At 42.7% G+C, this 27,534-nt stretch overlaps 1 protein-coding gene across 1 annotated transcript in view; it reads left to right on the top strand.

The window, feature by feature from the left end:
• The first annotated feature begins 4,003 nt into the window (after positions 1–4,003).
• itga3b (integrin, alpha 3b) overlaps positions 4,004–27,534 on the top strand; it is a 26,267-nt gene continuing 2,736 nt past the window's right edge. Inside the window, exons 1-20 of the mRNA XM_070927139.1 lie at positions 4,004–4,283; positions 17,874–18,001; positions 19,490–19,572; positions 20,071–20,320; positions 20,526–20,624; positions 20,872–21,076; positions 21,838–22,031; positions 22,577–22,665; positions 22,762–22,898; positions 23,221–23,307; positions 23,398–23,465; positions 23,676–23,821; positions 23,978–24,124; positions 24,232–24,329; positions 24,788–24,956; positions 25,144–25,218; positions 25,307–25,386; positions 25,581–25,658; positions 25,817–25,919; positions 26,249–26,425. Of these exons, the coding sequence (XP_070783240.1) occupies positions 4,093–4,283; positions 17,874–18,001; positions 19,490–19,572; positions 20,071–20,320; positions 20,526–20,624; positions 20,872–21,076; positions 21,838–22,031; positions 22,577–22,665; positions 22,762–22,898; positions 23,221–23,307; positions 23,398–23,465; positions 23,676–23,821; positions 23,978–24,124; positions 24,232–24,329; positions 24,788–24,956; positions 25,144–25,218; positions 25,307–25,386; positions 25,581–25,658; positions 25,817–25,919; positions 26,249–26,425 (2,604 nt within the window). The 5' untranslated portion in view covers positions 4,004–4,092. The remainder of the gene's footprint in view (positions 4,284–17,873; positions 18,002–19,489; positions 19,573–20,070; positions 20,321–20,525; positions 20,625–20,871; positions 21,077–21,837; positions 22,032–22,576; positions 22,666–22,761; positions 22,899–23,220; positions 23,308–23,397; positions 23,466–23,675; positions 23,822–23,977; positions 24,125–24,231; positions 24,330–24,787; positions 24,957–25,143; positions 25,219–25,306; positions 25,387–25,580; positions 25,659–25,816; positions 25,920–26,248; positions 26,426–27,534) is intronic.

The following is a 27,534-nucleotide window of genomic DNA, read 5'->3' as shown; positions in this document are numbered from 1 at the left end:
GTATAACATCAGGCCAGTTGTTCCATATTAGATATATAGTATGAACATATGTGGTCCAGTGGGGGCCGTGATAATGGCAATCCCACCCTGTATTACATCAAGTTGAATCCCAAGATTTGTTTAAAAAATGAGTTTGCAACTCATGAGTCGGATACAAGAACTTGATACAGTGTGATGTTTTGGAGGATAAATAATAGATGATTGAAATAACACATTTCTTTTTACAGTGAATCATCCCTCCCTTCATACCAAAACTGATTAGTAGTAAAGCCAGTGTCAGTTGTTCCCCTGCTGTTGTTGACATTTGTTGGGAATGATATGGCTAATATGACTGTCCTCCCTTCACTGTGGACTGTCCTGTATTTCTATCACACTGACTGCAATGTCTTTCTGCAGAAACAGAGGCTGAGAGTTGACTGGATTATTTAGGCAAAAGCTTGGTATATGAAACAAAATGACATATTATTAGATTTGCTCATGTATTATTTATATTTTGTCCTAAGATTAGATTTCATTTGTGCCTGACAGTTACAGCAGAGAAATCTGGAGTACATTGTCTTTTGTCTCCGCAGGGTGCGCAAAAGTTGACTTGATATTCTGCAATTTAGCAAAGTGCCGAGAAACAACCAAAGTATGAAAGTTGTTGTCTTCACAGTGTTATGAATATGCATATATTTGTGTTACTGTGCGCATGTGCGGCATGCATCTGCATGAATATGTGTACGTTTCTGTGGTAAATTCCTGGTGTAGTGGACAGGGCCGAGCAGATCGTGTTTTTGTCCTTTGAAAGGTCATCCGAGCCCAGCGAGAGCCCTGGCTGGAGTTTAAACAGACCTCACTGTCTTCCTCCACAGACGCTACCGCCGCTCAGAACATACTGGCTTCATAGCAACTCCCAGCTCCATGGCAACGGCCGGCTCTGTCGTCGCCGTGCAGCGAGGACTCGGTGTGAGAGCGTGCTGTGTTTCATATTCAACCAATGTCCTGCTCTGTATGTTATGTTCGCCAGTTAATATTAATATTCATGGAAATTCAAGGCTGACATCTACTTATTTTGAGGCCACTGACGTTTTTTTCTTATCTGGTTTATTTTCATGCTCACAAGGCTCTACTGTGCAGGTCTCATGCTTTACACAAAGCCTATTGTGTAAGTACAGAAACAAGAGATAAGTGCAACGGGACTATTACGGAGCATACTGATGCACTCAGACTTTACATTTGGTCTGGCTACAGCGCTATACAATAGCCAGTCCATTTCTATTATCACACATTCACATCAGGAACTCCACATAGCATCCCACTCACCCACCCCATCAGTCCTCAGCATTGATTCAAAGGATTCAGTGGAGCCATTCAGGAGAAACCACAAAGCAGCAGGAAAGTTGAGCAGGAAGATGTTATAAGTATGTAGGCTTAACCTCCTCAATTAAATGGATATTATGAGGCAGAAAGAAAAAACATAGGTGTAATGAGAAGAGGAGGAAGGAGGGAGGCCTTTTCTTCTGGGATGGTATGGTGACGGGGGAGGATGGTGGTGGGTTTGGTGGGGAAAAAAAACAGGAAACTGAGAGATAAATTGCAAATTACATTCCATGTGTGTTGTGTGGGTTAAGACTGGCGGGGTCTAAAACAGAGCACTCTGGGGGCAACAGCAACTCCATTTGGATCTTTGTCCCTATGGTTCACAGAGCCTGGTGTTGGTTTACAGTTGGGTCTGGGGAATACAAATCTAAAGGCCAAAACTCATTTTTTTCTCCACTGTAACGCTGGACAGGGACTGAAAGTGAACTCACTGCTCTTGGGAGAAAAGTTATCAGATACAGCTCTTGTACTTTTTAAGTTGTCATTACTAGGCAACTCTTATATGGATATAGAGCAAGTACACACCTTATACAAGAGTGTATCTTTTCCTGCCAATGAAGAAGAACGCAGTTTGTCAGTATCACCTGTCACTTTTCCAGTGACACTTTTCAGATGTCAAAAGGGTGGGGTCTAAGACCCAGAGGGGTTAAGGATCAGGTGCTCTCTAGCCCTTTTGCAAAACGCAATGGAATCGATCACATAGAGCAAAATAAAGGGGGAGGTCAGATTGCTCGTCTATTGTGGTTCAGTTGCTTTAAATTCCTCTCTGCTAAGGTCTCTCTCAGGGACGTTTGTCTTGTGTCGAGTCAGGACGGTCAGGCTGGGTCTTTACTTGCACGATCGCCTGGCTCTGTTCACCGTCAGCGCTCTACCAGATGCACGTCTTGATAAGGCAACAACAGCATGTTGACACTGTATACACTTGCATGTTGTGCGCTCACCTTTGGGCGGAGAAGCTTTCACTTGCTAGATAATGAAAAAGTTTAAGCCGGGATTAACTCTGGAAACATGTTAGATTCCAAATGTACAGGCCAAGGTTGTTAAATTTAGCAACATATGCAACATATGCACGTTAACCTGTTGACTGCAGCGCATTTTCTGCGTTTTGTTATACTTTTTGTTTCCTGGAATCAAAAGGGGAGTTATATATGGTTTAGGAGTGATAATAAATGTGCCGTCACTATTTGACACAGAGCATGCACACAAACAAGGACCTGTGAACAGCAAAGCAGAAATACTAAAGAACATCAATTCCTCAGAGTTTCTTGAAGCAAACAGAAAGCTTTCGCAGTTGGCCTGTGGAATGTGCACAGTGAACTACATTCCCCATAGGGCACTATTTCACTGGGGATTGGAGGAGTGATTACCTCTGGGTGAGAGAAACTCCTGGAGCGTGGGGAGATGCAGAGTAGGAGCTCAGTTCATCAATTACAGGAGGTCAGAGATGCCAGATTTTAGCCAGGAGTCGGCCAATAAAACAGACACGATGAAAGATCGCACATTGCTGAGGATTCAAGATAACGGGGAGGAGAAGGAGCTGCAGTTGGTCTCTCGACACCGGGCGGTTCTTGAGAAAGACAAGTGAACAGGGGAGAGAGAGAGTGGAGGGGGATTCATGGAAAGGAAAGGATACTTTAAAAAACCCTGGCCTGTTCCGTGAACTCTCTAAGGGGATTAAGGGTTTAATGAACTGCCTGTTGGATGCCAGAAGTTTGAGCGATAGGCAGTGGAGCAAAGCAGAGGGTGGCTGTCACAAGAGTGCTCATGTGAGGGCGGGCCATGCGTCTATTAGTTGGCTAGGGGGAGTTTTGAAAGAAAGCCAGACTCTCATAACATAGTCCCCCCGACACAAAACATCATATTAGTATTACCATGTATATCATTTACACATTTAACCAGCTCTGCCAGCTGAAAAAGCTTTTGTTGTTTCCCTTTCTTGCAGGTGATAAATGCAAAAAAAAACATGTTTGAGACACAGAAACATTAATACCACGGCACTATCCAACCCTGTCTTGTTTGTTGAGAGAGACTTCCTCTAACTTGCATTTGGATCTAATGGCTGTTTATTTCACGCTCCTAAAAGGATATTACTGAAAGGAATGTATTCATTACCAAATGTAACTGTTTGAGGAAAAACAAGGTTTTGTAACACTGAACTTTAATTTGTTGCTGATGGAGGTATTGCTCAATACATACTGTATGAAGATTTTACAGAAACGTGTGTCATGAAAATCCAAGTCACATGCATGTATATTGCAGAGACAGCCACAGCATCATGATGTCATTTGTTGTTTAAAACTAGGCTTTAAAAAGAACATATTTTCCTGGAAAGTGCAATTGCAACTTATATTGTTGGCAGGCAGAGCAGGTGGAAAGCAAAGATGTGAGAGAGACACAGAGAGAGGGAGGGGGGGGGGGGGAGACAAGAGGCGAGAGACGGAGGTTTCGCACAGCTAAACGCGCTCTGCAGTGTGTGCACTTGTTTCAGATGGGTGTGGAGGGCAGAGAGGAAGGGAGGGAGAGCAGGGGGGGGGGGGGCAGCAGAGAGAGGCAGAGGGAGGCAGACACCGACCCTAGGCAGTTAACACTGAGTGCGCGCGGGGACAGGCGGCTCTCAATGGGGAGGTCTCTGTGAAGCGCAGCCTACCTGTTGGAGCTCATTGCGGGAGACTGCCGAGCGGGACCCACGCCGATCGTGGATCTGCGGGAAGCCCACTGCACTTGCGAGGGATGAACGGCCCGAACATGTCTCCAAGACTACTGCTGTGCGCGGTTTTGGCTGTGTACCACGGGACGCGAACCTGCAGTGGATTTAATATAGATGAACGCTTCCCTGTGGTCAAAGAGGGGAAAACCAAAGGGAGCTTCTTTGGATTCTCGGTAGCTCTGCACCAACAGACGGAGGGCTCCAGAAAGTACCTGTAAGTTGTCATCTGTGCATGTCTGATAAAATGCTCCACTTCTCTCTCATTGAGAGGTTAGAATAATGCCCGCGTTCAAACAGGCTACGCACCTGCTTTAGACCAGCAGGCGCAACGAAAAACAACCATTTTATCCGCCTCAGAGAAGCTTGTTGCGACTTACTGCGCAGAAACCTGCGTTGAAGCTTTGGAGAGTACAGTTTGTTGCCTTTAACACCTGTCGCCCGTTTATAAACTGCGCTTACTTACATACGCTTTCAGTGGTTTCCTTCGCATCACACACTTCCCCTTTTTCTACACGTAAAGTAGTTCCTCTCAAGGCAACCACCTGTGGAGGGACACAGGTTTATTCAGGCCTACCCTCAGAGACAGTGTTTGGTAGATCAAACATGCCAGGTGTTCTGCACCATGTTTGTGCTTCTGTCGTAAGTAAAAGGTGTTTGATGAAGGTCTTCCCCGGGTCATTATATAAAACAAAAAGTGTGGCTTGCATTTCAGTATTCCCATCAAGCAGGAATCTGAGGTATTAAAACATGTGTGAATGCAGAACTTGCTGTTGCAGTTTTACATGAATAGGCCGATCTGTCTTTTCTTTTTACACGCACAAATTCTCATGGACACGTGAGTCCCAACACCTTCAATCATCCAGTTATTGCAGGTGCCGGTATCTCTGCAGCAATCACTCTCCAGCTTTGACTCAACGCTGTAGTTGAAAACGCATAACTGACTGAATAGCCCAAGCAATGCCGGTTACACACGCCTTTGAGAGGAACTTGTACTATAGCTGAGGGTGAAACAGCTGGGCCAGGTGAACACCGGGGATTGTCTTTGCTGTGGAGTTCAGTACACGAGCAGAGGTGTCTTTTAAGGTTATCACAGCAGGTGGCAAATTCAGTATTAACATTGTTTTAAAAAAGTAATTTCAGATCAGTTTTTCAGCCATTATGGAATGCACAGAAAGCCGTGACATAGCCTGCTCTACTTTCCTTTCACCTGTCCCCGGGCTACTACATTCAGCTAAGACACAAGTGGGTTTATGTTTCACAATAAAGTTGTTCATTGGCCTGTAACACTTGTAGGTTGTTATTACCAGTGCTCGTGTGTAGAGTAAAGAGTGTTTGGGAGGATTTGCATTAATGTAAATGCTTTCTGTTTGTAGGAATAGTTGATGTTCAAGGACAAGAATGTGTGCGACACATCTTTCCCGTCCCCTTTGTAGCTTCTTTAATGAAAGATCCTCAAACTGTATCATTGTTTAGTGTAGGATTTCCCTCAGCCAATTACAGCGGCCCCCTCATCCTTCCGCATCCGTGATCACACAGCGTGTTCATAACTTGCTGTTATCTGTGTCTTCGTTCTGCTTTGAAGGGTAATAAAGGGGGAAAATTGCCAACCACGGCCCACTTCCTTTGTTTTGTCACCAGTGAAGTCTCGATGTGAGGTTTATCAGCCCGATCTCCATGCAAAGTGGGGGATTGATGTGCATTACAGAGATTTCCCCAGTTTATAGAATGGATAGCAGTGTCCAGCTGACACTTGATCAATGTGCCATCTTGGCTCTGTCCCCGGAGGGATGGAGTCACTGTCCACAGACTGCAACCCGAGGAGGGGGCCACATGGCCGTGGTAATGAGACTGGAGGCCTTTAGGGACAAGAAGGCTGTGAAAAGTCTCATCAGTCTGTTGCGAGCTGAGAGGTTTAAGCAAATTTGTGCTCAGTTCTACATTGTATATCTGATTTTATTTGGATTTATTTTTAACACTGATGTGAGCTGACTATGATGTCCAAAAGAGGCACTTGAACAAAATACCTATAACGTGCGTTATGGTGTGGTGGGGGTGGAGGTTCAGGCCAGAGTATGCTCTTTTTTGCTTTTAATTTGGTAATTAAGAATTAATTTCAGGAGTGAATGTTGCACACATGCCTCTAGGTTACGTTTGAAGGAATGCTGTGATACATTTTGAGAGATACATCTATTTGCTTTCTTGACTAGAGTTAGATGAGGGCTGATACCACTCTCTGTGCGGTAAACATGAAGCTACAGCCAGCAGCCGCTTAGTTTAGCACAAAGGCTGGAAACAGGAGGAAACAGCTAGCCAGGCTCTGTAAAACATCAACAGTTTTTATGCTAAGCTAAGCGGCTGCTGGAGTTAGCTTCGTGTTTAGCTGTCCGACTTGTGAGTGGTATCAATCTTCTCGTCTTACTCTCTGCAAGAAAGTGAGTACGCGTATTTGACAAATTGTCAAACTATTCCAGTAAATTTGAGGAAACGTTGAAGACCACACAAGACATTTTCATTTGTCTGACTTTCTTTCTGGTATTGTGTTGTCTTGTCTTCCCCGCTTACTTCAGCCAAGCAGCTGAGGCACAGAATGATGCTGGTTATGTTAGCAATTGAATAAATAACTGCTGTATCTTCTTGCCTCATGGTGTGTTTTTTTGTCAGTGGTCTATTTCTGATTTTGAAGAAGTGAGAGTCTGGGACACTTTCCCCCTCAATGTGACTGTGACCTGTGATTCAACATACACGTCTGCAACCAAAACCTCACTTTCACCTTCTGAGAAGGAATGTGTTTTGGTGTATTATGTTAATTTCTTACAATGGTACTGAACCTCCTGTTTCAACAGTGTCCTCAACAGCCCCTTTGTAATCTGTGGAGCCACCACTGTTGAGTAAAGACAGTCCTGCAGTACTCAGATCTAGTTGTGTGCATACTCTGTGATTCTGTAAAGACACATCACAATGTGCTGATGGTGTTTTCCGTGTTTGTCTAGGGCTGGTTTTACAGTCCTGTCTGTTTCCTCCGTGTTGTCTGGCTTCTTTTGTGGCCCCAGATCTGTCTCACCGCACCACAGAGCTGTTTGTTACATGTTTCCTCGTTATTGAAGCGAGCTGGAGTGGGAATATTTGAAAAATGCAAGAACGAGGCATATAAACCAGTCGTGACATGTACAATGTTTAAAGTGGCCATTCTTTGAACATACATGAGTCAAACAGAGACCAGGATAAAAGTCAAGACAGAGGGTTTCCACTCCCTGCTCTGCAGTTAAGTGAGTGCAATAAAGTTTTTCCTTAACCTCTCAAGATGTAGGGTATTATCTAATTTGTCCGAATCTAGCAGTGTATCTTGGTCCAGCTGAAGCAATTCAAAAGATGGACTTTAAATTGAGGGGCATACATGACCAATTAGTAGACCTACATTGCTTCTTTTTGGGCTGCACCTGAATAATCTAAAAGCTACCTGAGGCCAATTTGTAGGGGGCATTCACCTCTCCACCCCCCCCCCCCCCCCCCCCTCTCTCTCTTTGAATCACCCATTTAAGGTCTCAGAGAGGTTTTTTCCTGAGAGGGCTTTTTTTGTTCTCTGTTGTAGCAGGGGGGAGGGACTGGGCAGTCAGCTGGCCACCTATTGGCTCTTCCAGTCCCCTGACCCCATGGTATGCCTGGAATGTATTACCCTTCTCTGCACAGTCACAACCTGCCAGATTTCAGGTTGAGACAAGACAGGAGTGAGAAGGGTGTTTCTGGGGACACACTGGGGTCGTGGAACACACACAAGTCCTCCAAAAGTTAAAATCAGTCTGTTCACCCTTCAGCAGACAAAGCTTCCTTAATTTTACAGATGGGAACCTCTGTGACCTGAGGAGAAGAATTTAATTTCTCTGACTGATGAATACTTAATCAGAGTTGAAGCGCCTTTGCCTTTCCAGCTCATCCCTGTCTGACTGCCGTGGCCCGAGGCCATGAAAGTCAGCCATTTAATTCGACGGGGCCTTCCCCTCTCTGCAGGCACAGATTGAACGGTTCGACCTGCCGTAAGGTTTATAGACACAAACAGTCCCATGCTCAGTTTGAACATGCTCGGGATCAAGCTCTGCTTTTCTTAAAACCTCCTAGAGTCTGATGGAATTAAACATCTAATACCTAAATCAAATCTCTCTTTTGTAAAGTTAACATGACGCAGAAGATGAGGATGGTGTGTGGTACAGAAACTTTGATGACTCATCTTCTAGTCAACTTTAACTTCAGCTTCAGTCTGATAAAGACTGTGTATTGGATAGTGTGTTGGAAATTTTCTAAATAGTCCTCTTGCTCCTTTGGGAATATCTGCACCAATGATCAGTTTGAATTCATGTCACCATGGATTCCAATGGGAACAGCAGAAAAAAAAGAGTATGTTTTCATGCACAGTACAGTACTCTGTATTGGGTTATAAGCTCAAAGTATACAGAAGTACTGTGGCTGAGCGGTTGTAGTGAAATCAAAAGTTAGATTTGTGGTATCGTGTCACTTAAACTGAATGACCTAATGTGTTACATGACAGCTAATGTAAATGATGCAGGTGGGCATGTCTAACTTGGCTGTGATCCAACATTCCCTCCCATAGAAACGCTAGTGGTCTTTGTCTCTGAAGTAGGCCTATCAGAGCACTAGTGTCATGCCACAGTGAAACACTTTCAGATAACAATCCTGTGTGGTTCATTAGACCCTCAGACATGAATAACACAAGAGGAAGTTGTCACTGATGTGTCCCTGTGAAAAGGAAGCATTGCAGATTTCATTTTTAGAGACATTTGATCTACATATTTTCATATTTCCAGTCACAGCATCTGAAAGAATTTTCTTAATGTGCTATTACGCACAGATACACAGAATTGTATTTCATGTCTTTTAAAGATGCCATAGCTAACTACAGTTTGTTTAAAACATGTTCATGCATAGTGAGCTACATGAAATACTGTATATGTAATACTTATTGCTAAACCCTCCTTGGTCACATGATCAAAATAATGATGATGTTAATACGTTTTATTTTTAGAGCGTCTTATTCCATAGATATTGATTAAAAAAAAAAGTTAAAAACAAAGATTCAGGTATTTTTAGCACTTCAACAGTAGCGCACTTTCTGATAAGGCAGTCAGTTTGTTTTTGATTTTTATTGCTGGGTACCTTTTTCTAATGAGATGCCCTTTGCAAAATGTTTATATGTTGTAAGTAATGGCTTAATGAACAGTTAATGATTAATTTACTAATGCTTTATAGATCAGAACAACTTTTGGGTTGCCAGGTTGTAAAAACTCACTTTGATTGGTTGAAACCATTTGACAATTTATTTCTAGAAAAAAGGGCAGAGGACAATCTGGATTAAAATTCACTTATTAACAATTTATTAACACTTATGACTACAGACTTATTAAAAGCTCCTTATTACTAACATTTTAACTTTAACAATTTGTTCTATAGAACATTGTAATGGCTTATAATATATGAAGCATAACATTTTTTTTATTAATATGTAAAACAAAATGAATTACAGCTTATAAACCCTTTATAAATGGTGCAATAAAAGCCATGAAATCAATCAATAGCAAACAGACAAGGTTTTAAGGCCTTTTTCATTTAAAGCAGTCTAAGCCACCACAACTGCACAAGACCTCACTAAAGTTAAGTGCAAGTTTGTCCATAGTGACGAGCCCGAACCTTTATAGTATTTATTGCCTGTATCCAATCAGTTGGTAATGGCATGAGTTGCATTTTGTGTAGCAGCAGAATGAATGACAGCTTCTAATAACATGGTGAAATGGATCCCAGCGGGACCTCGTGCCTCCTGCTAATCTCCACAGAGGAGGTTCTCTATGGTGGGGCTTTCATTGGAAATACCTGCAGTGAAGACTGTGTCTATCTTAACAGAAGTGTAAGAGATCCCCCTCTTTTTCTCCCCTGGTTGTACAAATGCCCTCAAACAGCGTGGAAAAGAAGCTGGTGTAGCTGGCCTCCGGGCTAATGAGGGCTATCTGTAGCTAAAAAAACTATTTGCTTCAATGCCTTCCCCCTCTCTTCATGCCATTTTTCATCTTTGAAGGGGAAGTGATCCTGAAGTATTGGTTTACACTTGGTATGTGGAAGTCAGTGTATTCACTAACTTGTTGTCTCTCCTTAACACAACAAAATGTGCCGAAAATCTGTTAAAATGCCTCCAGTTATATAGTTTGTTGGTAAATGAACATAATAACGATATATGGTAGATAAAGACAAATATCTGCTCCAGTGGTCTTTCCTGGAAGTTCTCCAAGCAGGTAAAGACAGATGTTTCATGCACACACCTGCACCGCTTTTATATATAAGCTGAGTAATATCTGAGTCAAAACTTGGCACTATGCAGGCACGCTAACAGTGTGGCTCCATTATAGCTGTGAGCAGGGCCGGCTCTGGGCATAGGCGAGCGGCGCCCCCTCCGGCAGGTGGCGCCGCTCGGCTGTTGTTATTAATGTTATAATGTTTGCTGTGTATGCGCGCGCGCGGGGGGGGGGGGATCATAATCTCGCCTAGGGCACCAAAATGGCTAGGGCCGGCACTGGCTGTGAGATAGTCCACCTGTAATCTCCCCCTCCCTTACATACAGCTGGGGTCAAAATGTTAATGGAAATGCTGTTACTGATACTGCAAGTATAGCAGTGCTGTGCTGTCTGCATCTGCAGCAGTTGGGCGGGGGGGGGGGGGACCTACAGACACAAGCCAGAATAACATTGTCTTTGTCAGACAAGGTTTTACTTGTTGCTAATGAAAAGTGAGTTAGTTTATTATCTGCCATGTTTAATTTGTCACACTGGGTCCAAATGAGTTTGCTCACTTGTTACTGTTTCACTAATGGCAGATGGTGGTCTTCAAACAGGATGTTTGTCCAGCTGAGATACCCTGTTAGACTGCTGTATGTGTGTGTGTGTGTGTGTGTGTGTGTGTGTGTGTGTGTGTGTGTGTGTGTGTGTGTGTGTGTGTGTGTGTGAAGAACACAGGTGCAGACTGTTATTTGATTTTATTTAACTCTCAATGCAATTGTGCCGTTTTGTCTTTTGATCAACATTAATGTATGCATTGCATTTCATTTCCATCCAGTGTTTTAAATTACCATTTATCACAGTGATGCCAGCATTTCATTTCCTCTGTTTCCCATTTTTATGCAAACCCTGTCTGCTTCTTTGCCTAAAATCTCTAACATCACCATCAACAGCTACACTGTGAGAGTCTTACAAGGCTGAAGACTTGACAGAGATGAGAGGGCAAAGCAAAAAAGAAAAGCTGCCTTGCTCTTCACCTCAGCTCTGAACTCAGAGAAATGTGACTGAAAAACAAATGTTTTAAGGCATTTAGAAACACAAAAGAGATGAAAATGGAGCAGTATTCTGACTGTATCCTACCGGGTAGACTGCTGTTTTTGTGAAATTGCATTTAAACCACATCTGGCCTCAGCAGTGTGCACACGGTTTGCTAGGTGTGCCCACAGTTCACCACTAACTCCCTTTCAATCTGTGCATGTTTGCCTTGTTAATAATTTACACCCTTTGACAGTCATACTGAAGGATTTGTCTTAATATAAGAGGTGTATTGTAGTCTATTCCCTCTAGACACACACATTTCACAATTCATCATTCTGAGCAAGTTGCAATGGAAAACCTACAAAAGTAGTTATAGAAGTTCTTGTTTTTTTCTAAGAAGAGTTTGGTCTAATGAAATTAATGTGACTTTCACATACATTTGCCATGTTATGATATATATCAATATCCGTATAGATATCACATACCATATTGCCAGCCCTTATAATGAATATAGAAAACTGTCCTGAGACGAACAGGTGCTGTGAGGGCAGGTCTGTGTGACCAACACTTTTCTGCTAGCAGCAGGTTGATGTATCACTGTTTGTCCGGAGAGGACTCATCTGTTAGCCATGCTCTGTACGTGCAGACACACAGTCAGTGTGTTAACAACTAGGCGTGCTTACTTTGAATAGTCTGATAGCAATGTGCATACTCACCCCCACCTACTGCTTTGTGAGAGTGTTTCCTGGATTTATCAGAGTTCTATTGTAATGCAAGTGAACCCACACTGGATTATATACACACCTTTTCTATCACATCAACCATCCTCTCGTCTCTCAAGTGAAGTCGTTGCATCATTACATTACTGGAATCAATAGGAGTTGCCTGTAGTACAATAGCTTCATACCACCCTGAAAAATACTGTGGGTGCGGGTACAGGTGAGTGTGTGCGTGTGTGTTTGTGTATCTGTGTGTTGTCTGTCAAATGGATTCAGGATTAAGGGTGAGGATTAATAGCATTTTGTGTGCCCGTTCCTTGCCTGTGCTTGTTTGGCAGTTTCATGACCTGCCATGTGCCACAGTGTTGAACGGAGAGTGTCAACAGTGCACAGCAACGTTGGTGGTGACTGTGTTTTGTGCTGTCTTGGTCCATGTCTGCCATGTCTGATCATTTTCGTCTCTTAAGATGGTGGACGCACACCGCACCGTACTCATATTTTGCTCGTTTGTTTAATTTTCATTCTTCAGCAAGCCGGCATATCTCATTACACAGAAAAAAACTGCATCATTGCAGTGATGCTGGTAAGCTAAAGTAAAGGCTAATGTTTCTCGCCAACTTTTGTTGTCCACAACCACTTATACATATGACAGTCGCCTCCTTTTAGCTGATTAACTCCCTGTACAGCCATTTGAAGGCAGCAGGTGTGTGTTCCACCTTTTAATTTGAGCGGCACACGTGTAGTCACAGTGTGAACATGCACCGTACAGGTTACCTGAACTAAATCCGGCACAAGCAGCACATCTTGTGCACAAACTGGTTATATTGTGGTATTTTGCTACAACCTGCCAGTTTAGTGAAAATCACCAGGAGTGCTGGAGATGGAGACATCATTGCTTCACTAAACTTCTCTCTCCTCTCCACACCACTGAGCCTCCTCAGCATTGTTAATTTCCACCAATCGTCCCTCTGTATCGTCATCCAACAACACCTTGTTACCAGGGGCAACACCTGCGTGTGTCTACTTGTTTCCAGTGGGTCTGCCAACAGCAGCCTGACACATCACATTTTTAATTTCAGAAGAGGTGGACCTGTGCTCTACATGAACAGAATCATGGCTGGCTCATGTAACTGTGTCGGATGCTGCTTTAATGATCCACACCCTGAAAACTATCATGCATAGAATTTATATACTGTGCCACACGGCATTGTAAAAGGGGTGAAATTGGTAGTAAAATAGAAAATGTCAACTTTTATAGAGTAATTGCACTTATCACGTATATCTTTATGACCATGAGTTGCATAGCTGATAGTGAAAAACAGGCCCTGAGCTTCTCTAAGGGGAAGCTTAAGGTTTGTCTTTTTCTGTGCCCCGAGGGCCACAGCCGCACCCTGTGACAAACAGGTTGCCCGAAGCCTTATCTGGAGAGGTGATCCATCACTTGTGTAAGGCTGACATACTCAAACACACTCGAAGCAACTATAATACTTGAGCATGCACTCTAAAAAGATACACACCGTCCATAGAGAGCTAGAAGCAGAAAGTTCCCTCTTTGCTCTTACTCTCATTTCTTCCTTCCATCTTTGTCACTTGCTTTCTCTCACTTACCCTTTTTTAAATATTTATGCCTCTTGACATTCAAAGCAAGGGCCAGCAGAGTGAGGACTTGTGTGCCAAGTGGAGACATATATCAGATGTCTCATCACACTCCTGTTCAGACTGGGCCCAGATGAAGATGAATGTACTCTAAATGATGAGATTTTGCTCTTCTGACTGGCCCTGCACTTTGTCTCTTCTTGTTAGTCTCGCAAAAGCCTATGAGGTGGACAGGAAATGTCATCGAAACGGGGCTTTAGTCATCTCTAATTAAGTTGGGTTTCCTGGTTTCGCTGCTGTTGATATTATTCTGAGTCAGGAGCAGTCAGGTGGGGGGAGAGAGCCTGCGAGATTATTGCTTAATTTTAATGAACTACCAGAGCACTACATGTGTTGAGTTGAGTGTCGTATAGACAGATGTCTGTTTACCAAACTGAGACCTTGCAGTGTTTTCTCTTTGTTCTCTCCTGTGAGACAGGAAGCGATCACCCTTTTTCCCAACCACTCCTCCTCCCTTCCATCACTACCTCGCCTTTTCAACACCACGAGATAAGCTGACCTCTGTTTGTTTAACTGAACACCCCTGATGTGAATATACAGTAGTTGAACTCCTCTCTGCTGAGTTTCTTACTCCCAGATGTCAAGAATGCAGCCTCGCTCACCTTGGCTGGGTGTGTTCGCTGCAGTAAATGTTTGGTTTAGCCAGCCGTTCTGATCACTTGTTAGGCAGAGGGGGGCGAATTTCAACATGTCCTCAGAGTAAGAATGCAGCTGCTGGCTTGCCCCCCATTCCTTTTCCTGGGCCTTTGACAGCCTGTTTATGAGGAGGTGATGAGCAGGGAGGGAGATAGGAGGAGGACACACATTGTTGCAGTTGGAGCAGGACAGGATATGAGGTGTGTTGTCATAGCCGACTCGCCTTTTTGTAACTCAAGCTTTGGTGATTTTTATGTATGAGTTGAAAATATCTAAGAAATCCTTTCAAACCCCCCTCACACAAAGTGACAAACTTGAGGTCATTTTTTGTTGACATTTGGAGAGAGTTTTCACCTGATAACAGTGAAATGAAGGACATGATGGTAATAATGTTTGGTCTAGCTGCCTTGCTATTGCATATTTGAAAAGCATAATCGTTCAGCCATTGTTATAGCAAGGAAAGTTTAGGCTGTTCAGGGTAATACTTCACTGATTCACGTTCCTGCAGAGAGACACATGAGATACCACTTTCATGTCTGTACACTAAATATGAAGCTACAGAAGACTGGGCTAGTCTGGCTCTGTTCTGGGTCACAAATTAACATGTTATATCTGTTTAATCTGTACAAAAACCAAAATTAAAAAACAACACTTGGTGATTTTACGAGGGGATTATGTGCCAGACTATTTCTTGGCCTGGCCCAGTAACTTCCTCGAGTCTTATTGTCACAGTGAGGTTCACAGGCAATCAAAGGAGAAAACATCTTGTTCCAGTGTTTGTGCTAAACTAAGCTGGCTGTAGCTTCATATTCACCATGCAGACATGAGAGTGGTGTCAATCTACTCATCTAACTCTCTGCAAGAAATCAAATAAGCATATTTCCCAAAATGTCAAAGTATTCCTTTAATTAAAGTCCTTTAATCAGCTGCTTTAATCAGGTTGAAAACACCCAGTTTTCTTCACTATATGTCAAACCTGATGGCATCAATCAGCAGTGTTGAATTTCCACAACAAGCGCAGGTGACCCAGGTGGCTCTGAAGAGACAGTGAGACCACAGTGAGCATGTTTATGAGGTCGAGTTGGACACTCTGTCTTGTTCTCTGGTTTGCTGCAACAAGCTCTCTGCCAGCCAAGGTTACCCAAGCCTCCCTAAAGCACGTGAGATTAGCTCTGGACTCTGTGCCCCACTTCTTCATATGTTTTTTTTCTTCTGTGTGAGCAAAGTTCACACTTCCTGGCCTAAGTGTTTTATAACAGTCTTGCTTTTTCTCTGGGTTGACCCCTTTCTTTCTTTCTTGCTCTTTCTAAAAGCTTTGAATCTCTGGCTTGGTTTTCCCACAAGAACTAACCTTGTGAGTGAGTGTTTTGAGACACTGTGCCATTTACAGTTGAAAAACACTTTTTGGGTGGCCATGACTTCTGATTTAATGGCTATGGAAGTGGAAAGGCAAGTCATGTACACAGAGAAAACACACACCTACTACTACTCTGTAGCACTGGGCTGGAAGCACACACACACACATGTACACGCATACTGTAGAGACAGTGGGACTCTGTGGCCCTGATATCTGTCAGCCCCACTAACTACTACAAACCTCTGTGGAATCTCAGATGCTGTCAACATTACTGAATGATAATCTGGACCAAGGCCTCTTCCTCCCAGTCCACTGGAAACTGCAGACCCTCAGAGGCCATCTTGGCTCTTCCTGGTTATCATCACTGTGGCAAGAAAATGGATTCATTGATGATAATGCCCATCTGGTAGCAGAAAGAAGGGATAATTGTACCTTTCTGTTTCAAATGATGCAGACATGGCTGGAGGATGTCTGTTTTTCATGCATCAGTGGAAAATATTCAGTGTAAAGCTGAGGGCCGTCCTATTGTGCTCTTAAAGAGGCAATGAGGTCATTTTCATATAGTTCTGGTCTTTTCAACTTTTCAACCTGGCTGTAGTGAGACTGGACATGGTTAAAAATGTATGCCACACCTCCTGAACTAAGATTAAAAATGTTGTCATGTCTAAGATGGTCAACTTTCAAATTGGTAACAGGGTAATTTGATCTAAGATCAGCAGCGGGAAGCAAACTCACATGACTGATTTCCATGCAAACACAAACTTTCTGAGTCTGTTCATGTTCAGGTGACACATCAAAGAGAAAATATTTTTTCTCTGGGCTCTTGAGATGTTCTCGTGATTAGATTGCAAGTGTGTATGGGGGCGTTTTGTCTATGTGAGGGTGTGAATGAATACAGAAGGCTGGGGTGTAGTGGTCGAGCCTGGTACACTGTTTCACTGTGTTCATGTAGCATGAAGACCCACCGCATAACCTGTGAGTAATGTGCGAGCAGGCAACAATATTTTCCAAAATCTATGACATTTTTTTTTTCTTTCCTCTGAAAGAAAAACCTTCAAGTTGAAACAATGAATGTTTGACTCATGCGAAATTTTGATTTGAAAGCACAATGACCTTACTGTAAAGGTGTATTTTTAAGTCGACACCCATTATCAGTATTTATTCTTACTTATCAGTGCGTGTAACATGCCCACAAGCTTGACTAACAGCTTGACTCACCATTTTTCCACTTTCCACTGCCAGTGACATGTCAGCGTCCAGCCAGCAAAGCGTGAACGCTTTCAGAAAGTTTGAATGAAAAGAAGCTTAAATTCTGCACTTTTGACTATACGCTTTTGTTTCCCGCATAGTACAGCAGGCCATGGGTCACACACACACACACACACACTGTAAACAAGATTGTCGGCACCTTCCACCCTCAAAGTGGAGCTAATAAATCTTGTGCTGACAGTAAATAGTGTGTCCCAGCACAGAGCCTTGTAGAGGGAGTAATCCCTCTACTTCAAAGTTCTGTGGTGTGTTTAAAGGTGCTGATGTAGGGAGTGTCTGGGTGAGTGGACAAAAATATCAGGTCCATCACCAAGAAGCTAGTTTCTGTGTGTGTGTGTGTGTGTGTGTGTGTGTGTGTGTGTGTGTGTGTGTGTGTGTGTGTGTGTGTGTGTTAGTGTGTGTGGTGCTCAGACTGGTCATGGGTCATGCTCTGACTGCTCCACTCTTTCCACTTTTAATTCACAGATGAACTGGCTCATTCTTTGTGTGTGTGGGTGGGTGTGTACGTGTGTGTGTGTGTGTGTGTGTGTGTGTGAGGAACCGTACTCAGTGTCCAAGGTGTGACCCTTAATGATTCATATACTTTATTAGGGCAAATTATTCTACTGCTAAATGCTTCTGAAGATGGAAGCAAGATGCTTCTGTTCAAATGCACTACAACTTAAACCTGTAGGATAGGATTGTGTGTGTTTAGACTAGGAGGATTATCTGAGCATCTAGATTCTTATGTTGTTGCTACTGTCCCTATGTTGTATTGTCTAACACTATGACAAAGCTCTGACATAATCGAGTAATCTTTATCTGTCTCTCTGTTTCTGCCTGTCTGTCTGTGTGTGTGTGTGTGTGTGTGTATCCAGGCTTCTTGCAGGAGCACCCAAAGAGAAAGCCGCATCCCTACAAAATGTCAATGAAACGGGTGCTGTGTACTCCTGTCCCATTACAACAGACACCAATGACTGCTCCAGAATGGACCTGGTCAGCACAAGTAAGCATAATGCTCTCAGAAGCAGAAGTGTTTTGGTATTTAACAGGGGAATGCAGTTGCAGTTGTATCATGTGACAGGAAGCAGACACGACGCACACACTGAGTTTCGGTGAAGGTTCAGTCAGTGGTTTGAGTGAGCCTCCGGCACACAGCGAAGGTGGTTGACTGCAGTCTGCACCTGAGCAGACTGCAAGATGAGGAAGAGTGGGAGAGGAATTTGCATTGATTAAGAGTCTACAGCCATGCTAGCAGCCCTGTGAGGCTGTACTTAGGCACAGTGTTTTGAGCTAAATGCTAACATGCTGGTGCATGCTAACATGCTATCAATGACAATGTTAACATGCTAATGTTTAGCAGGTATAAGGATTCATGCGACACTCTAACCATCCCTACTGTGGCTAAAAATCACTGCAGAAATAGTTATGAAGGGATACTCTATTGATTTAGTATTTCACTTCCATAAAGTTGATAAAAACATATTCATCAAAATTGAAGCAGCAGAAGCAGAGATGTCCTATCAGAAGGTCAAACTACCAAAACTCTGGATCCTACATTTCCCATAAGTCACTCAACAGCATCTTTTGTTGTTAAACCCTGCCTGTCTGGTTAACACATCTTTCAAACTCCATGCCCCCAGTTTGTAATTTTGCTTTGTGTTAAAAAAAAGTCTGGTCCCCAAAAACAAGCCAATATAACACTGATGACATGTTCAGGAGTTACTGCCACAGAAGACATTATACAGTTTTCACAGGCTGAGTTGTTCTCCCCATGACGAGTAAACTGACTTTTATGTGTGAAATCGGTGGAGTTTCCCTTTTATTACTGTAGAGGATTTCCCTGATTGTTAAGTGAGGAACTGTAAATAATAACCTGCAAATGGTAATCAGCTAGCTTCCTCTTTATTCACTGAGGACAGAGCTAGTGTGTCAAACAATCTCAGAGTCTAATCCCCCGCATGTCCTAAAGCATTCACCATTATTTGCTGCACCTACACGATGAGCTCCAGGATATGAAACTCTGAAACCTCTTAATTGAAGGTTATTAACTGATAGACTCACCGCTCTTCTACCTGGAGGTGAACAGGCCCCTCTGGGAGGCTAAAAGTAGGAACCATAATAAAAGGATTCCTCATCACGTTTGATGTTGAGGTTGGAGTGACTGGTGCTGCGCTCACATTCTTGTGGTTACTTTCTGTCAGGGCATGATCCAGGCTGAATGAAGCTTTACTGTTTGGGTTGGTTTTCCTGTAAATATAATCACCATAATCATGTTGAATGTTTTTTATATATATAATGGATGACTGGACATGGCTGACTATGGATGGTATGCTGGTTTGTTTGGTTAAAATATGGTACTGAATCAACAGTGGAAACCTGGTTTTAAAATTTTAAATAAAAGACCAAACATTTCAATAATCTGGATGTTAAACTGTTTGATAGTAACCATGTAAACCCTTTGATGTAATTCCCACATATGACCCATCCACAGCAAACCCATCTGAGATGGTGGAGGGCATGTGGCTGGGCGTGACCGTGGCCAGTCAGAGAGGCCAGCCATCGGGACGCGTGCTGGTGAGATGACTCTATCTTTTACTCTATTAGTATTGTGTCACAGGTGGCATATTATGTATGTGGTAACATACTGTAGCGCTGAGGGGATGCAGGGTGATAATAAAACCCTTTGTATTTCAATATTTAGTGTTGCAGTGCACTTGTTGCGACATTTACTGCAGCACACAGCAAACACTCAACACACACACACACACACACCCACGACAGAGTGACACATGCAGGTAGGAAGTGGCGTGTCGAGTAACATTACTAGTAGACATTACTTGCATTCATACAAAAATGTTTTGAAGTGTGAAATGCTACTGTATTTATGAGGAAATGACTTGCTGTTTTGTTTTAATTTCATGGGCATTTGATTTAAGGATTTTTTTAATAATACTGGCTCTGATTTAATCTCAGTATGAGTACATTATCAGAAGATGTTGCCAGATTTGACACACTGTAGATTAGAGCAATTGTACAGTCCATAATATCCCAGCACTCTTCTCTGGTGTCCAGGCGTGTGGGCATCGCTATGTGAAGATCATCCAAGGCGGCTCAGAGGAGCAGCGGCGAATGACAGGAAGGTGCTATGTCAGGAGTAATGACCTGACCTTTGACCCCACCGACGAGTGGCAGACTTCCAGGTATGAGGTCTGCAACCCCAACTTCGACATGGACCTGGAGGGCATGTGCAGCATGGGTATCTCAGGCGGCATGACGGACACTGATGTCTACATTGGCGCGACAGGCAGCTACCTGTGGCAAGGTGGGCACTGAAGAGTTAACAGCAAAAAGAGTGTGTTTTGTTACTTAAAATTGAAATAATGGTCTGGTTTCACAGACAGGGATTAAGCCCAGTGCAAGGCTGCAAAATTCTAGTGTTAGTCTAACACTGGGATTATTCTCTGTCTGGGGAAACTTGTGCATGAAGCAGACATAACATTGTTGTCTAATTCTGCTTTGTTATAAAGGGAATGTTCATGTAACATGGAGGGATCCAGATCCAGCGAATGCCTGGGACTCTATAGGCAAAGACTTTGGACAGCTGAAAAGACGATACAGTTATATGGGTAAATATACAGTATGTTGTTGCATCATATAAAGCGTAAAATCATTGGGAAACAAATGTGCATGCTTTTTTTTGACTCTTTCACAGTCAGATGAACACCTAGCTGTCAGTATGAATTGCAGAATAACCAGAAAAAGCAAAATGATTTTCAATTCAGAATAGTGTCCCCTGTTTCACATCCTATTTATTGGTTTTACGAAGGTCAGGTGACAGTTTTAACAGCGAATCTCAAACACCTTCTCCCGCAGGTTATTCAGTTCTTGAGGAGAAAAAGCTGCTGAGCCATGACGATTACACAGTGTTGACAGGGTCTCCCAGGGACGAGTCCAAGGGCTCCGTGGTGTTCGGGACAAAGACTGACAAAAACATCCAGCCGGTGCTCATCGTCCCCGGGGAACAAGTGGGCTCCTACTTTGGCAACAGCCTGGCTGTCACCGACCTCAACAATGACGAGTGCGTCTCTGCACACCGCACTGATAATTGATACTATCTTTAGCCTTTTCTGTCTTATATAGTACATTTAGAATATAAGGCCACCCGCAATGCACATGATTAGACTACTGCTGGGTATTACAAGGACAAGGATTGCATGCTGGGACTCAGAGACCTTTTTTGAATCCACTTTGTCCTTGGTTTGAGAACAACCCTAAATTGGAAGTCATTTTTAATTAAAATCTTAAAACTTTCCTCAAAATGAACGAAAATTAGTGCATGAAGACACTTTACATCTTTCATTACAGGAGACCAACACAAATTGCAGATGGCAGCCAATTAATTTAGAAATCATCTTTCCACTTAATGCCATATTTCAAGCTCAAGCTGCTTATAATTCTAAATTCACAGATGGAAAAAAAGAAAAGTGTTATGTTTGCATGTGTTAATGGATTGTGTGTAACTGTATCTTGTGCTTTTGAGCTGCCTCATGCTCGAATGCTCTGTAGTTATGATCTGCCCTGTTATGTGGAGAATGCACGACACTGACGTATGTATGAGCTGAGATGAGAGAAGAAAACCTGCCCTTTCAGCAGCTGAGATAAGGTGTCCGTCATGACATCATGGTGAAATCATGTGTCTCCCATAATGCATGAGTGAAACAGTGAAATACAGACATTTGAGGCACAAGGAATATAATGTCATGAGTAATGTTTGGTCATATTTAAAGTGTTTATGTGCATTATCTTAAAGTATGTTTTTGAATTTTGGCCTTTTTACAGCTGGAATGACCTGATCGTGGGCGCCCCATTTTACTTTGACCGTATGAAGGATCAGGGAGGAGCAGTGTATATCTTCATGAATGAGAATGGATCTTTCCAAAAGGCCGCCACCGTGATGCTGAAGGGTCCATCGGCCTCTGGATTCGGATTCGCAGTGGCGGCCATTGGTGATGTCAACCAAGACGGATTCCAAGGTATGACGCTGAACGCAGCATTTGTTTTAAAAAATACAGTAAATACCTCATGTAAGAGTTGAAAACACAGCTTCAAAACTCCAAAAAGGCAAAAACAATTGCACCCAAACTGCAGGTTCATTGATAAAAACAGCTACAAAATGATGTACTTTGTGAAATGCTAATGCAGGTAATTCTAGTCCATTTTATGACATATTGCCATTATTTTGTCTACCCCTGTGAGTACTACTCCATGTTAAGAGGTGGTGCACTAACTGTTCTGCTGTGAAGAAGTGTGATGCTATAATAGAGAGGAAGCCTTGGATTCCCCTATTAAGACCCTGTGTGATTGTTTTTTTATGCACTGTTGCTAAGCAATTACCTCAGCAGGGAAACGTAATGTACTGTGTTTTATTTCGGACTACTTAAGTTGTATAATGCTGGAAATGTACTAATCATTAATTAGTGCTATGCTGCCACCTGGAGGGCTAATCTATTCCACACGCAGCTTCTTCTCAGCATGCATGTTTCCTCTCAATATTTAACTCCATTGTTAATGTCTGCAGACTTTGCCGTGGGAGCTCCATTCTACGACACAGGAAAGGTCTACATATGGATGGGAAGTAAAAAGGGAATCTCAGAGGAGCCTAGCCAGGTAACATCTGACTTTAAAGCCATGGATGCAATTCAGACACAGTCTGAAAGGGCCCGCATTTATGTTGCTGGTCTCCGTCATTGTTGCCCTCTGCAGGTGATTGAGGGTAAGTCGGTGGGAAATGGAGGATTCCAGACCTTCGGCTACTCCATCAACGGAGGGATGGACATGGACGACAACAGTTACCCTGACATCTTAGTTGGCTCTCTGGACGACCGCTTGGCCCTGCTCAGGTAGAAATAAGAGAGAGGCTAAACCCAAACATGGCATTGCTGGTTAAAAACTTCACTTCTTTGTTTTTCATGATTCAACTTATAATTAATAATAATGGGTCCTATGTGTTGAGAAAGTCCTGTAACCTTTTTTTGATAAATATAATTTTTTGGTTGAACAAGAAAATAATTTTTGTGTTCAGACAGTTTTTCTTTAACTTAGTTCTTGAACATTTTGCATTGTGGAAGGACATAGTTTTCACCTTCAACAGTCAAAATATACAAGGAGATCACATGGAAGATGTTGTTATACGATGATATTTTTCATTTGATTTGTTTTCAGGGCTCGACCAGTCATCCACTTAACTCAGGACTTCACTGTCGAGCCAAAGATTGTGGACTCGAATCAGTGTGCTGGAAATACACCATGGTGAGACGTCTCCTCAGAATTTCTCATTCTGAAACTGGCGTACTCAATTTTGTTTGAAAATGAATACATTTTTCTCTTTGTGTTTTGCAGCATTACAGCGACTGTGTGTATGTCCTTCACTCTCAGCAATGGAAACAAAGACTTCAAGAAAAATATCAGTAAGCAGTCTTCCTTTACTTAAATTTATTTTTTTTATGTGTAAATTAACGATTTCAAATTAAATAAAACAAAGGCTGCACTTTAGAATCCACTGTATATCTGCAGTTACAAACTGTGGAGATACTGGCTTGCTCGCTGTTCGATCCTTATGTGAATTTTTTATATGGTCTAAAACTGATGCATTGTTCACTTACCTCTACTTTGTAAAGCGGTGAAGTACACAGTGGAGGCCGACATAGAGAGGAGGAGAAGCCCTCGGGTTCGTTTTAAGGACAGTAAAGATGACACATATACCGGCCTCCTGAGCCTGCCATCTTCCAAATCCAAGTGTCATACTCTGAAACTGATCGCAGTGGTAAGATCTCAGTACAAAGAACACTGTGTTGTGCGTGTGTATATTAATTGTGTTGTGTGTTCATGCATGTGTAAATGTTTACTGCTGTGGACATTTAAATGTGCTGTTGCCCAATCACCATTAAGACTAATATAAGATTCTTGGATGATTCTACAGGCGCCTGTGAGGGACAAACTGGAGCCGGTGGTCTTTTCCCTCAGCATGTCCTTACATGAACAAAAACCTAAATCCAGACGTTCCCTGCAGAACCTGGACTCGTACCCAGTTCTCAGCCAGGAGCAGAAACTCTCTCAAAGAACTGAGGTATGGAGTGAAACATGCACCACATGCATAGGTCACATTTTAAATGTGTGTATGTGACAGTCCCCCTGTAAGATTTAGTGTAATATTATTTGTTCCATTTCCTGCAGATTAACTTCCAGAAGGAGTGTGGCTCAGACAACAAATGTAGCAGTAACCTGCAGGTGACCGCCCAGTTTGTTGACGACAAGGAAAATCCTTACCCCAGGTGAATTAAATTCTGAATGTTGAAGCCCTCTTTGACTGATAAGGGTTTTTAAAGCTGCTACATAAACTATGTTTTTAGACTAATGTCACAAATAGCTTTTAAAAAAAATACTTGAAAGAGTAGTTCGCCATTTGAGGAAATACACTTATTCGCTTTCTTGCCAAGAGTATTGAGCTTCTCAGTCCCAAAATGTCAAATGATTCCTTTAATGCTAATATAAAGTGGCTTTATTTAAACGTGCCCTTTTTAATGTGTAACAATCACTAATGTTTCTCTCAGAATTTTAGTATTAGCACTCAATTACTGAAACCAATGCAAATCATTTTTTAGAATTAGCTGCTACTGCCACATGTTTACAGTAGCAGGAAATACCTGGATATAAATGTTTTAATTAGCCAAGAAAATAATAATTGGAGGCACTAAATAATACATTGTTGTCCATGTACAACTGTCTCCAGGCAGGGCAAATTCCAGGTACTTCAGTTCCACAGCAATATGAAGATAATACGGCTGATGGTGGAGGTGACCAACTTTCCTGCTCGGGGGAAGCTGGCTGAAGACGCCCACCAGGCCATGCTCAACGTCACCATCCCTGATGCACTGAGATACTCTGGCGTCAGGTCGGCGGTACGTCCACTGGAGGGCAGCAGACCACTGAGAATTGATTAATTATCTCCGCATGCCATGTGTTAAATTACACTGTTACATATTTCTTTTTGTTTGTCATCAACATGTAAAAGTATGCCTTCAATTCTCTTTCTTGCACACGCATAATCCTTTTGTTCACTGTCTCATATGCTGACTGTGTGTTCAGGATCACGACGTACAGTGCAGTTTGGACGACACAGTGATTTGTGAGCTGGGGAATCCACTTAAAGGCAATGAAAAGGTAAGTTTGAGTAATTGTCTCTCTCTTAGATTTTCCCCCTCTGCTGAGGCTGGTTTGACACTTCTCACTCTCTGGCATTCATCATCAGGTGTCACTTGCCCTCAAGTTTGAGACGTCAGGGATCAATCTGTACACACAAGAGATTGAGTCCCAGCTGCTTCTGTCTACGTAAGTGCACAACATTGATGCATCATTGTGTCTCCTTTATATCTAAGGCTTGAATCCCAATTTTGATCCCACGGTATAGCATTTTGTAGCTGTTCCTAACAGTATTTTTTTTGTTTATTTTGTCAGTGAGGCTTTGAGATAATCACTAAATATTGCACAGGCGCACAGTGTTGTAACAAGGGTTGTTTCTTCAGTCTTAGTGAGCAGAGTGACCTGAAGCCTGTGCCTGTGGCCCTGCTGATTGAAAACACCATCCTGCCCTCTTTCTCCATGTGAGTCCCATTACATAACAACTCATGACGCACTGTATATACAATAAAGAGCACAGAAATGCCATGGATACTGCAGTACGTAATGTCACATCACATTATCTTCCTCATCAGTTTCTACTTGCCAGCGTACAATCATTTCTAACTCTCACCCTGTACAGAGCGAACGCGGTGGTGCAAACGCAATTCGGTGGGGAAGTGATGGGCGAGTCAGCCATGGTCAACGCCAGTGACGTGGGCAGTCTGGTGGAGTTCACCTTCAATGTGAGTCACCTCCACCACCCAGACTATATATTAGACCTCCAGGACTGTATATTGCATCTACAGTATGTGTGCTACCCACATTTCCCTTATCCCCACCCTGTCTTTGAAGACCAAACTGTCATTCTTCAGAAGTTTAATATTGCGTGGGGAAGGAATTGTTATGTGAGAGCTATGGTTTGTGGTGTAAGCATGGCCAGGGGTGGATACTATTTAGGAGTTACAAAGTCACAGTCGAGCCCTGACTGTTATTACACACCATATTGTTATGTCACACCATCTGTTTGATTTCTAGTGAAGTTTCCTTGTTTTGTGACTTTTTCCACCACCAGGTGAACATGAGGGGACAGCCCCTGGGAGACATGGGGACCCTGGCTGTGGAGTTTGAGTGGCCCTTTGAGGTTTCCAATGGCAAGTGGCTGCTGTACCTGACGAAGATTGTTGTTAGAGGGGATTCAGAGGTGGAATGTAACCCTGCTGGAGAAGTTGTCAACCTGCTTAACCTAACTGTAAGGCTCTTCTTTTTTAGGCTTTGGTTTAGAGTCACAATATGCTCCTTTTCCTGTGTATTGTGTCGCCCTCATTCCCTCACTTGGTCAAGTTTATGCCCAAATATCCTCAGTTTGTATCTGGACACCTTGAAACAGTGTCCAGATATAAACTGAGGTAACCTATAAACCTGACTCAGATGAAGATGCAGATTGTGAACACAGTGCCAGTGATTCAGCTCCTATGAACCACATGGAAACGTCTCTGGTTCATGTTCAGCCTGGGACCTTTGATACGTGTCATGCTTTTATCATCGAATCTTTCCTATCTCTGTGTACTGTCATCTGTACAAAAGTTTTTCTGTTCTGTCATTACTTACTTACTCCAGCCTACACCCTGACATACGCACATCCCAAAATGTCCCATTACTGAAAAGCCACAAACACGGTTACATATAAAGAAAGAGGTACTGGCTTTAATGAAAGGCCCAGAGCAAAAAAACAAGACTAAGAGTCTACAGCCATGCTAGCAGCTGTACAGAGGCACAGCGGTGCTTTGAGATAGATGCTAACGCCAGCGTGTTAACATGCTCGCAATGACAATGCTGACATGCTGATATTTAGCAGCTTACCGTTTACCATGTTCCCTTCTTAGTTTAGCATGTTAGCCCGCTAACTTTTGCTAATTAGCACTAAACACAAAGTTCAGCTGAGGCTGATGTGAGATACATTTTTCAGGTATATAATAAACCAAAAGTGTTTAAACATTTGATAATAATAACAAGACTAAATTTACTTTAACTTATTATTATATTGCTGTTCACAGGCTTGTTACATGTTCTGTAATTCATCCTGATGTGAGTGTGAACTGAAGCCATCTGAGCAGTATGAGTAAATGTCAGTGTTAGAAAAGTGGTGTGAAAATGGTCTCCAAGCCAAACCACAGCTGTCCAGAAATACATTTTGGAAAAAAACAGCTGTGTCGCACATACAAACCTCACAGAGCCCCAAATAGAACGTCACAATGCGTGCAGCCTAGATATAGACAGTGGAAATGACAATGCTATTCTGAGAAGAATTTGGTAATGTCTTTATCAAAACCAGTAATTACCACGAGCCCTCTGATGTCA

This window comes from Enoplosus armatus, chromosome 20, assembly GCF_043641665.1.
Source record: "Enoplosus armatus isolate fEnoArm2 chromosome 20, fEnoArm2.hap1, whole genome shotgun sequence".
Classification (NCBI taxonomy): Eukaryota; Metazoa; Chordata; class Actinopteri; order Centrarchiformes; family Enoplosidae; genus Enoplosus; species Enoplosus armatus.
The sequence above is the reverse complement of the archived record's forward strand: the minus strand, read 5'-3'. Positions and strand labels throughout refer to the sequence as shown.